The sequence below is a fragment of the Phoca vitulina genome, unplaced genomic scaffold (assembly GCF_004348235.1).
Source record: "Phoca vitulina isolate PV1807 unplaced genomic scaffold, GSC_HSeal_1.0 scaffold47, whole genome shotgun sequence".
Taxonomy (NCBI): Eukaryota; Metazoa; Chordata; class Mammalia; order Carnivora; family Phocidae; genus Phoca; species Phoca vitulina.
The window spans coordinates 10,840,149-10,852,609 of NW_022589750.1; the positions used below are offsets into that span (position 1 = coordinate 10,840,149).

Genomic DNA, 12,461 nt, shown 5'->3' on the forward strand with positions numbered 1-12,461 from the left:
AGTATCAGGATGGTCATCGGAAATCTAATTTTTGTTGCCGTCAAGACTACTTTGTGCAATTTTTGAAATACCACGTTCTTTCTGTTCATTGCCCCCCGACTTTTCCAGGGCCCCTGCTTTGCTGGCTCAGCCAGTCCCTGGACGCTGACTGGCCATGGAGTCGTGAGGTGAGGGGAGTCCACACCTCTCCAGGCCTCGGTGTCCCCGTTAGCGAAAGCAAGGGGGACCTGAGGACTCCGAGGGCTTGGCCTTCCTGCCCCCAGGGCCAGCATCAGGCGAAGTAGGCGTAGAAGAAGATGTTGACACACATGAGCAGGATGGCATTGAAGCCACACACACGGGCCCAGAAAGCATGCTTCTGGGGTATTCGGCCATCACCTGGGGGGCGGGGCAGAGAGGCAGGTGAGGGCCACAGGGCCACACCTAGCGCCCCCACCTCCCGGACTCCTTGGGTGGGAGTTAGAGTCAGGGCCTAGGGTCACACACCCACCTGCTTTGGCTCCCACAAGCACATCCTGAGCCAGGGTCCACCAGGTAAGGTTCTCAATCTGCAGAGAATGATCGGGATGGGGGTGTGGCAGGACAGGGCTGGGCCCGGGCGGGGACAGGGGTCAGGGATGGAAAGTGAGCAGCTGAGTTCAAAAAGGGACAGGGGTCAAGAGCTAGAAAATGCCGGAGTTGCAGAGGATCAAGGGTCAGAATGGGACCAGCGTCAAAAGTTTGTTAAAGGTCAGGGGTCGGGGTCAGGGGCCAGGGCAGGCTCACCTGAACCCCCCGGGGGGATGGCGTCAGCAGGCTCCCGGCCACCACCACGACTCCACTGAGCACAAAGAGGGCGACGGCAAAGTGCAGGTAGTGAATACTGCCAAGGATGGACGGCCGCGTGTCCGGGTCACCGCAGGGGGGGGGCAGGGTGCAGGAATTCCAGGACCAGCCTTGTGGCGCCCACGGCCAGCCCCACCATGAGGCCCCAGAAGGCCCCCTGGGGAAGAGGAGGCAGGGCAGGTGCACCGTGAGGGGGATGCCAGGGTTCCCCCAGCACACACATAGCCAGCAGGGGGAGGGGTGGGGGTGGGAGATGGGAGCCAGACACAGCTCGTCCGCAGGAAGAGGACGGAGTCTGCCCCCACGTCCAGTCTGCTGCCCCAGCTCTCCCCATCCCCCACCCACCTGCTCATTGGCTCGCCGCCAGAAGATGCCCAGAACAAAGATGGCGGTCACCGGGGGGGCCAGGGAGCTGGTCACTGACTGCATGTAGATGAACAGCTGCCCACTGTTGGAGTCCTGCAGGACGGGGATCCAGGCCACGCTCACGCCGATGAGCACCACGATGACCAGCCTGTGGGCAGGCGGTGGGGCGTGCTCGTCCCTCAAGACCCTTTCTCATTCTCCCCTATCTCCCACGGTCACTAAGATTTGCTCTCCGGCTGTCCCCTGCCACCCCAGCTCCAGCCTCCTCCCCGGCCTCTGGTCCCCTCCTCTGGGGATGTGGCCAGCCCTGCCCTGCCCCGAATCTTTCTGTGGCTTCGGCCACCTGCAGGTACAGCCCCCCGACTCAGCCTCTCTGCTCCTTCTTGTCTCCCCCCCAGGTCCCCCCAGGCTCTCCCCTTTGTCCTCAAGCACTCGTCCCACTTCCTTACTGTCCGGCTCCCCCTCTGGGCTGGATGCACCAGCCCCAGGCACACAGTAGGTGCCCCGTAAACATTTGGTGGCTTCGAGAATGACCTGCAGCCCTCGCATTCCAGCCAGACTGCCCCCCTGGCAGTTTCTCTAACGCTGGTGGGGTCTGGCAGGAGCGGTGGCCTGTGGCTGGCACACTCCTCACGCCCGTAGCCCAGGGCTGCTGACCTGCACCCATCGCAGATGACCTCTGTCCTAAGAGGGCAAGGGCTGGGGCCGGGCGGTCTGGGTCTGGGTTGGGACGTGGACTCCTCAGCTCTGAAGCCCAAGACTTCTGGCCAGAGGAGCCCCTTTGCCTCCCTACCCTGTGTGGACTCCTCCTTTTGGCTCCTGCCTGCCTCTCCTCTAGGTGGGAGCCCTCCACCGCAGGGACATGCTTCCTGCACTCAGCAGCCGCCCATCGGGAGCCCACCCGAGAGCAGCGCACTGGGCCAGAAGCCCAGACTCAATAACGAGTGGGCCCCGGTCCCTTCCTAGCACTGAGAGCAGAGCAAAGAAAGCAGATGAGCCTGTTACCCTGTGCTAGGGGTCTGGGCTGAGGGGGCCCAGAGGAAGCAGTAACCCAGGAGGGCTTCTAGGCAGAGGAGGACCTCCTCCAGTCTGGAAGAGCTGTGGGGGCCAGCTAAGGAGACAGAGCTGGGGTGAGGCGTCCCATCTGCTCCTTCTTGGCTGAGTACCCCTCGCCCCTGTGTCCCGGCTCACTTGGACACCGCTCACCCCCAAGGTGGGTGGTGGGTGAGGCCTCCCGGACCCTGCACAGGACAGCAAGGGCGAGCAAAGCCATGTGTGCCGCTGGCGTGGGTCCTTCCTGTCTGCCTACCCGCCTGCCTCCCTTTCTTCCCTTCCAAGCCTGAGGGGGAGGGTGGAGGGAGGAGGTGCCACCTTGATTAAGGCTAATTAGCCCTTAGCCTGGCAGGCGGGTGGGCACTGCCCTCTTCAAAGGCATAGGCGGGCTCCATTAACACCCGGCCCACCCCGCCCTCCCCACACAGGCTCCTGCGTCCAACACCGGACTCAGCATCTCTGTGCGGGGCCAGGTGTCTCCAGAGCGGCCTGGACTGGGGCCCTTGCCTTCCCTCTGCCCTCTAGGGTTTCCCCTTCCAGGGGAACCACAAGCCCAGAGGCTGTTCCTTCTGCCTAGAATACCCTTCCCCAACTCCCCCCCCGGCCGACCCCCTCCTCCTCCTCCAAGGCTCAGCTCAAGGCCCTCCTCCTCCAGGAAGCCTTCCAACCCCATCCCTTCCCGCCTGCACACACACACTGCCATCAGGATGACTGACTGTCGTCCGTGGTTGCAGGGGAGCCCCTCAAGGGCTCGAGGTGGGGTCTTTGAGATCTTTCCGGGTCCCCCATCTTGTTCAGCTCTATGCAGGGAGGCATCGGGCACTATTTGTGGACCGAATAATAGACAGAAGGTAGAATGGTAGACAGACAGGGGTAGCAGGGGAGGGAAATGAAGGAGCAGAAGTACCAGGCAGTGGGGCCTGGCAAAGATCAGGGCCCCAGATGTGGGACTGTCACTTGCCCCAGGTCTGCGATGGCTTCTCTGGCCCCACCCCCACCTAATAAGACTGTCAGGGTCATCGGCATGCCCCTGCCTGTCCCTGACCCACGGCAGCCTCCTCCCCAGGCCTCTGCACATGCTCTGCTGCCCCTCTCTCTGTACGTCCCACATCCCCTTGGATCGAGGCTCCAGAGACCCAGGACCCCACACAATCCAGGAAACACAGCTTAAATAGTGTTGTTTTAGGCAGGAGGAGGCTGGAGGTGCTGCGGGGGTCCGGGTGTTTCATGAGGGAGACGCATTAGAGCTGAACCCTGGCCCAACACCTAGCCTTGGATCCTTTCCCACCTGACCAAACTGGCAGCTGAGAGAACTGGGACCCAGAGAGGGTGAGCAACCTGCCCCACATCACACAGCCGCGTGCCCACAGGCAGGCTGGCAGGGCCTGGGTTGGCTGGGGCTTGACTTGGTAGGAGAGGTGGGAAGGAGGGTCAAGAGCCCCCTGGCTGGGGGTGAGTTGGTATAGAGGGGAGGCCAGTTTCGGACTTTGGTCTCAGGTGGGAGCAGGAGGGAAGCCTGCTTCTGAGGAGGGCGGGAAGTAGGGGGCACTCAGGCGTCAGGTCCCCAGATGCTGAGCCTGGACGGGCTTTGGAGGAGTCTGTCAGATGAGGGTGGGCTTCCAGGGCCACACAGCCACTGAGGAGAGGCAGGGGAACCACATGGCGGGGAGAGGAGGTCAAGGGGCCAGGCCCCACTGACACAGAAGCATCCCGTAAGGCAGGAGGGAGAGGCTCCTTGTTTTGGAGGAGGCGGTGAGCCGGCAGATGAGCTCACGCTCGCCTGCTGAGTGGCGTGTCCCAACAGGGCCCTTCTGACAGAAGCTCGGCTGTTTTGCATCGCTGGGACAGCTGCCTGGAGCTCCAGGGGAGACCCCGCCCTGAGGACGGGCGCCATGGGCCCAGAGCCCGAGGCTGCGCTGTTGGTCAAGCTAGGCACCGGCCGTTGGGGCCCTCGACCGGCGGAGTGGGGGGCTGCATGGCTTGGAGGGAGACAGGCCGGTAGGACCCGGGAGAGGACCCAAGCAGGCAGGCACATGCACACACTCAGACGCCAACCTCCTGTCACCCATTGCAGAGTTCACCCCAGAGGACTCCCAGGTACTCTGCTGAGTACGGGGATGGAGGGCTGGGCCAGACACAGCCCCTGCCCGTCCTCGTGGGAGTGGGGGTTGGGGGGGCGTCAGGGAGACACATGTGCTGTGGGAGGAGTCTGACCATGATCCCCTGTGGGAGGCTTAGAGGGGAGAGGGGCTCATTCCTTAGTCGGGGGTATCAGGGAGGGCTACATGGAGGAGGGGACACTTGGGCAGAGTCTAGAAAGATCGTGGGGTGAGTCATTGAGGTGATAAGGAGGGGACAAGCAGGGCTAGGAGGAAACGTCAGAAGCTCAGGGGGGCCAGGGACAGCTGTGGCCTGAGTGTGGCCCCCCTGAGAACTGGCTCTGGGCCCCCTCTATCAGGAGGGCTAAGGGCTCAGATTGGGGGAAGACAGAGAGATCTCTGGGACGGTTGGGGAAGGGGGACCGTCCCCGGCAGAGATTCGCTCAGAGATGCAGCTCAGAGAAAGAGACACATCGAAGATGATGGCTGTCACCATGGTGGGGGGGCGGGCAGAGCCACATGGGAGGTGAGATGGACCTTTCTCCAACCCGCAAACTCAGACTTACCCTTCAAAGGCCCCCTCTGGTGGGGCCTCCCGGGCCATCCATCGTGCGGCTGGGGAAGCCCATGTCCCAGCCTGTCCCCAGTGCCCGGCAAGTCCCCCCCCCCCGCCCTGCCAGCCACCATACCGGCCCACCAGCAGCAGCTCCCGCTCGCCAGCGCGGGGCCTCAGCCGCCTCCAGATGTCCATGGTGAACAGTGTGCTACTGCTATTGAAGATGGACGTCAGCGATGACATGAGCGCGGCCATCATTACTGCGATCATCAGCCCCCGCAGACCTGGGGGGTGGGGACAGGGCCGCTGTGACCTGGCCCGGGAGCCCCTCCTGCCTGCGTCCCCCTGTTTGAGGCCCCACCGTCAGCATCGGCCACTCACAAGCCCTCGAGAGCAGAGCCCCAGGAGGAAGGAGGAAGGAGGCTGGAGGAAGGAGGCGGGAGGTGTTCGCGGGAGAAAGGCCCAGACGCGAGAGGCTGGAGGCCAAGGGCAAATGCAGGGGGCGGGGCGGAGGGGGTTACTTCTGGATTTGCGGCTTGCTGGCCCCATCGTCACAGCCGTGACGGCTTCTGCTGTTCTGGGTGCAGTTAGGAGCACCCTGTTTCTGCAGAGCCGCGCAGGTGACAAAGCACTTTCACATCCAGGCCTTCATTTGACGGAAGCATTATTAACCCGTTTGACAGAGGAGGAAGTAGGAGCTCCTAGCGGGAGGAGAGGTGCCCAGGGACTCACAGTGGCCAGCGGCAAAACTCTGGGGTGGGGCGGGGACAGGAAGACCTGGGGCAGGACCCTCTGCTTAGAGGTCACAACCTGGGCAGGGCGCGGTGGCCTGTGTGTGGCCGGCCCCAGGAGGCACAGGGGGGGCCCCTTTCTTGTGGCTCTGTGGAAAAGGAGATGCGGTTCCCCAGGGGAGAGAGAAAAATCTACCCAGGGATTGGCTGAAAACGAGGGAGGGGTCCCCATCGAGGTGGACGAGGCTCTGCTTTGCAAAGCCTTCTGGGAGTCGTGGGCTTGAGAGGGGCTGAGGGTGGGGAGCCCGGAGAGACGGAAGGATGCTCAATTTCCAACTCAGTGCTGTGTGGCATCAGGCTGGTCGGCTCCCCTCTCTGGGCCTCGGTCTGATTCTATCTCCAAGGCCTCTTATACTTTTTCTTCAAGGGTCTAAGCACCTCCCCTCCAACTCTGCTGATTGTCTGTCTGTCCTCCACCCCCTGCCCTAGTTTAAACCTGACTGATGGCCCCCCCTCCCCTGAGGGCTCAGCCTCCCTGGTGCTATTTTTGCCTGGCCCTTGGTTCTGTGTCTGACTCGCTGTGTGACTTCCAGGCATCCCATGGCCCTCTCTGTTCAGTTATCACGATGACAGGGCTGGGGCCCAAAGAAAAGTGAGTTAGATCACGGTTTTCCCTCAAACATTTCTCCATCCTGTTTCTCTTGCTCAGGGAGGTGGAATTAACTTGGGGCTTATTCTCCACCCATTTTTCAGACAGGGAGCTCAAGGCCTAGAGAGTGGTTATAGCCCAACAATGGCTGGGTGTCAGCACTCGGGGGCTTAGCGAGCTACCCCCGCCCCCCAGAACAGAAGAGGAAGGTGAGGCCCAGAGGTGGGAACCCACAGCGAGGCCAAGCCTTGCGCCAGGCAGGGTCCCAGCATTATTATGTTTAATCCCAGCAACAACACACCGAGGGGTGGGTAGGTGTCATTATCTCGAATTTACAAATGAGGACACTGAAGCTCCCAGCAGGGAAATGACACGCCCCAAATATCTCAGCCAGCAAGTGGCAGAGCTGAGATTTGATCCCAGGTCTGTGAACTCACCCTGGGCCTCCACACCCCAGGAGGGAGGGAAAGCAGGGCAGGGCCTGGAAGCTTCTATAGGGGAAGCCACGGGGAGGGAGGGAGACACTCAGGGTCTGAGAATCTGGAGGTGAAACCAGGCTGCAGAGGGTCTCAGAAGGCTATCTCCTCTTTTTGCTCTGCTGGGACAAGAAATGTGGGAAAGGCCAAAACCTGCCTCCATGTTCTACCTGTTGGGGGAGGCAGGAAGCGTGGGGCTCATGGGGGCCTGAGCTCCTGATCCCAGCGGAGTCGGCAGTGGGTTGGAGCAGGACAGACCGGGGTCTGTGGCTCAGCCACTCTGTCACCATGGGGAAGTCACTTTCCCCGCTCGGTGCCTCAGTTTCCCTATCTGTAAAGGGGAGCTAACAACTACCTCATAGCCGGAAGTGGGAAGCAGTTTGACCTCTGTCAAGGGATGGCACAGCACAGGGGAAGAGGACAAGCTCTGGAGGCAAATTATCAGGGTTGAGAACCCAGCTCTGGGGCTCATTGGCCACGTGACCTTGGGCAGGTCTCTTCAACCTCTCTGGGTCTCAGTTTCCCCATCTTTAAAATGGGGGTGATAATATCAGCACTTAGGGTTCTTGGAATGATGGAAGGTAGTCCCATGCAAAGTCCTTGGAATCCTGTGTGGCCCATGGTGGGGGGCGGGGGGGGGGCATGTGAGTATTTTCCAGTATTATTACCTTCCTCTCTTTCCCGAGGAGTGAACATCCCACTCGGATGTCACACTGGACCCAAAGCAGCCTCCACAGCCCCTGGTGCCCCTCGCCCTCACCAGTCCCACGCGAGGTTCCACCCCTCACCCTGCCGGGACCCCACCCAGAGTCTCACCGATGGGCATCAGTTCCATGACCAGCTTGGGGTAGGCGATGTTGGAGCATCCGATCTCAGCCCCGCAGGCCCGAAGGCACTCAGACGGCACCACGCAGCCCACGTCATCTGCGTCAGAGGGATGCCCAGTATATCCCAGCTGCCCCACCCCGCCCTTTGGACAGCCGTGAGCACCTGAGGGTGGGCCAGCCCCCGGCCCAGCCCTGCTCTGTCACCTCCTCTGACCAGGAGCTATGTGGTCCTGGGTCACGAGGAGGGGGCTGGCCTCAGAACTATTCTGGTCCCTAAAGCCTTGACTTTTTTCCTGCCTGGTGTCCTCCGTCGTAATGTCTTCTCCCTCTCCCAGGCCAGGCCAGGGGGCTCACCTGTGGTGTGGCATTGCCCACGTGAGCAGTCCACTGTTAGAAGCCATCTGGGGCGCTGGTCTCCCTCACCCCCCTTCTGCCCCCACCCCTTCTCCCCAGAGGGGCAAATGCAGGCTAGAGGGACACCTTCCCCCACCCCTGGGCTCAGAGCTTTAGGCTGGGTCCTGTCCCCCTGACCCCCCACCTGGAGCCATCTCCAGCAGCTCCTGGAGGACCCTTAAAACACAGGGGAGCCAGATCACAGCCCGGTCAGAACTCTCCAGTAGTTCTGCTGTCCACAAGACTCTCCAGTCATCGAGACGCTGGGCTCCTCCAGTCGTGTCCCTTTCCTTGCTGCCCCCCAACCCTGCTCCAGCCACAGGGGCCTCGCCGTCACCTGAGGCCTTCCCCACCAGCCCCTCTGCCCAGGCCTTCCCAGGAGGACTGGCTCAGAAGTGGCCCCCCGCAGCAGGAGGGGCGCACACTGCTCATCTGTGGAGTGAATGGACTGAGCCCTGCATCTGGGCCTCCCTAGCAAGCTGCCCCAGCAGAACCCTGTTGGGGGGGGGAGGCAGGAAGCATGGCGCCTCACTCCCAGAGCTTGCCCATGGCAGCCGGGCTCCCCAGCACAGTGTGGGGAACACTGGTCAACCCCACGTTCTCGGGCTCCTCCCATGAAATACTCTCTCCACGCCCCGTGGGCTGCCCGTGTCCCTTGGGATTTTCAGCAGGGGGCCCACAGAGTGCATAGCTGATGGTGGGGGAAGTTCAGAAACAGATGCCACCGACCAGCGCTCCAGGGGGAAGGGAGGCCAGTGTGGGCGCTTTCATTTCAATCCGGCAGCAGGCATCGGCGTTCCCCAGCCACGGTGCTCCCCTTGCAGACCAGGCACTCCTGAGTTAACCACTGTCCCCTCCAAATGCCCCTTCTGAAAAGTCCCTCCACGGATGCCCAACCCATGGCAGGTGGGTCTCAGAACCCTTCCTCCAGGCTAGCAGGGCTGGGGCAGCATCCGCCCATCCTCAATGACCTGGCATCCCCGGTCTCTAGCCCAGCCCCTCTCTGGAGCTCCAGAGCCCCCCAGCCCCATGGCTTTTCCTGCCACATCCCTGCCTGCTTCACTTGGCTCCCTGCCCTGCTCCTGGGCACCAGCCCCTCCCCGCCTCCCTTCCATCCTCCCCATCCTTGCCAAATTACACCTCTGCTCACACTACTTACTTCTCAGGAGGCCTCCCCCCCACACACACATACACACTGCTGGAGTCCCTAGCTTCCGGGGGGGGGGGGGGGGGGTGGAATCCTTTCTGTGGCCTTTCAGGTCCTTGTCAACTGGTCCCAGATCCTCCCATCCAGTGTGCATGCATCAGCCGCCCGGACCTGCTGGTGTTTTCTCATACACACCCAGCACTTTGCCGCCTCTGGGCCTTCGCAGACGAGGTCCCCTCCTCCCAGGACTCCATCCTACCCTTGTTTACCTCCTGCTCCCTGGCCCATTGCAAAGGGCTGGTCCTCTGAGGCTTTCTCTGACTCCCTCTGCCCTCCCCCCAACCCTAAGCCGGAAAAGCAGCTTCCTCTCAAAGGCTCCTATGGCTGAGGATTGAATCATGATAGTTTGTATGCATATTTTACCTCCCCTACCAGACTGGGAGCTCCCCCAGGGCGGACACTGGGTTTGAATCATCTCCAGGTCCCGGGTATCACTCGGTGTAGGGCTGGGCCCAGAAAAGAGATCCTGCGAACATTTGTGAATGAATGAGTGAGTAATGGAGTGAATGGTTGTTAAGAAGGAGGCAAGGCACAGGAGGAGAGGAGGAGGAGAAAGGATGCCAGAAAACAGTCATGACGAAGTTCAGGCAACGTTTGATCCAGCTGCAGGCCAGCGGTGCGCAGATGAGAACTTGGGACCACAAAGGGCATGACTGGCCTGGGACACAAAGTTGGACCCAGGACAAAGCCCCAGGCCCCATGGCAGGACTTCGGGGTGGCAGGGCACTGGGGTCCAGCATACAGAAGGCAGGTGATTGGGCCCCTGCTGACAGGTTCTGGGCCTGGACTGGCCTGCTCTGGTGCCCGGACCCAGCCCTCCTGGGAGAGACAGGTGAGGAGTCACAGCCACATAATGGCTCAGAAAGCCCGAGTCAGGAGATTCTGGCCAAGTTTATTCAGCCCATTCCAGGCTGTGGGCATGGGCCTCCGCCTCTGGGCACCACTGGCTCGCTTGCCTGAGTTTGTGCTGAACAGCAAGAAACAACAACCTCTCCTTTATGACAGCGGCAGAGGTGCGCCATTAAAGTCCCCTGAATGTGCCACACTCAGGATGGCAAGGGCCAGAGGGGGGGAGGGGGGGCTTCTGAGTTGGCCAGGGAGCCAGCTTCTGTGGACCTAGGAGCTCCCCAGCTGGGATCTACTTTTGCATTGGCACCTCCATCCAGCCAGGGCCCACACCAGAAGCCTGGGAGCTGCCCCTCTCCTTGTCTCCCACGTCCTCCCTCCCTGTGGCCAATACCAAGTCCAGCCACTGGGCTTGGTGACCAGGTGAACTGCACCACCTCCTTACTGCACCGCCTTGCCCCCTCTAACCCACCCTCCCTGCATGCAGCAGAGGGAACTTCTAAAAACACCATTTCTGTCCACATCCTTCCTGCTCACACACTTCTGTGGCTCTCCAGCCCCTGCAGGAGGGATCACAAGCCTCTAAATGTGCCATTCATGGCCCCTTACCCTCTTAGCCACACCTCTGGGCCTCTGTGTTTGCTGTTCCCTCTCTCTGGAATACCCTTCCCTCTTTCAGAAACTCAGGGAATTCATATGGATTCATACTTTCAACCTATGGATGTCTGTGCAGGCTTTGGGCAATATCCTCATGGCACCAATAACTCTGTGACCCGTGACAGCCTCTGCCAGTGTCTGTTGATGGACTGAATGACCCTTTCCCAAGGAGGCCACTGGACATAAGACCAGGAGGGCTAATCAAGTTGCTCCCCACTCCCTAACCAGGCCTGGCCCATCCCAGGGAGACAGTCCAGATGTGGATGTTGCAATAAGGAACAGGAGAAAAGCACACAGACCTGAGTTTAAGTCCAACTATCCCAACGCTCTACTGTATGATCCTGGGTGATTATTTAAGGTCTCTGAGGCTGTTTCTTCCCCTGTAAAGTCCTTCTGGGGGACATCCAGAGGCCAAAACTCAACCTCAACCTAAATGTCACACCTGACACAAAAATTAATTCAAAATAGATCACAGATTTAAATGTAATATGTAAAAACTATCAAACTTTTAGGAAGAAAATAGTAGATCAGGACCTAGGGCTAGGCAAAGAGTTCTTAGACTTGACAACGAAAGCACTACCCATAAAAGAGAAAATGGATAGAGTAGATCTCATCAAAATTAAAAGTTCAGTGTGAGACACCTGTGAAAAGGATGAAAAGAAAAGTTACAGAACAAAATCAGTAAAGTTGCAGGATACACAATCAATATACAAAGATCGGTCATGTTTCTATACACTAACAATGAACCATCAGAAAGAGTAATTAAGAAAACAATCCCATTCATGATGGCATCAAAAATAACTAAATATCTAGGAATAAATTTAACCAAGGAGGTGAAAGACCCATACAATGAAAATTATAAGACACTGATGAAAGAAGTTGAAGATGACACAAATAAATGGAAAGATATACCATGTTGATGGATTAGAAGAATTCATGTTAAAATGTCCATACCACCAAAAGCCATCTGCAGATTCAGTGCAGTCCCTATCAAAATTCCAATAGCATTTTTCACACAATAGAAAAAAACAATCCTAAAAATTTGTATAGAACCACAAAAGACCCCAAATAGCCAAAGCAATCTTAAGAAAGAAGAGAAAAACTGGAGACATCACTCTCCCTGATTTCAAACTGTATTACAAAGCTATGGTAATCAAAACAATACAGTATTGGCACAAAAACAGACATATAGATCAATACAACACAATAGAGACCACAGAAATAAACCCACACATATATAGTCGATTAATTTATGACAAAGGAGTCAAGAATATACAATGGGGACAGGACAGTCTCTTCAATAAATGGTGTTGGGAAAATGAGACAGCTACATGCAAAAGAATGAAACTGGACTACTATCTCAAACCATACGTAAAAACCAACTCAAAATGGACTAAGGATTTGAATGTAAAACTCCTAGAAGAAAACATGGGGGGTAAGCTCCTTGACATTGATCTTGGCAATGATTTTTTTTTTTAATTTGACACCGAAAGAAAGAAAAAAACCCAAATGGGACTACAACAGATTAAAAAGCTTCTGCACAGCAAAGGAAACCATCAACAAAATGAGAAGGCAACCTATGGATTGGGAAGAATATTTGTAAGCCATAGATCTGATAAGGGGTTAATAGCCAAAATATATAAAGAATTCATAGAACTCAATAGCAACCCCCCCCCAAAAAAAACGAAATCCATTTAAAAAGTGGGCAGAAGATCTGAATAGACATTTTTCCAAAGGAGTCATACAAATGGCCAACGGGTGCATGAAAAAGTGCTC

General features: G+C 58.0%; 1 protein-coding gene across 1 annotated transcript in view; it reads right to left on the reverse strand.

The window, feature by feature from the left end:
• Positions 1 to 23: 23 nt before the first annotated feature.
• SLC5A10 (solute carrier family 5 member 10) overlaps positions 24 to 12,461 on the reverse strand; it is a 51,550-nt gene continuing 39,112 nt past the window's right edge. The window contains 7 exon segments of the mRNA XM_032431847.1: positions 24 to 378; positions 491 to 548; positions 766 to 906; positions 908 to 982; positions 1,171 to 1,339; positions 5,033 to 5,183; positions 7,572 to 7,679. Of these exon segments, the coding sequence (XP_032287738.1) occupies positions 272 to 378; positions 491 to 548; positions 766 to 906; positions 908 to 982; positions 1,171 to 1,339; positions 5,033 to 5,183; positions 7,572 to 7,679 (809 nt within the window). The 3' untranslated portion in view covers positions 24 to 271.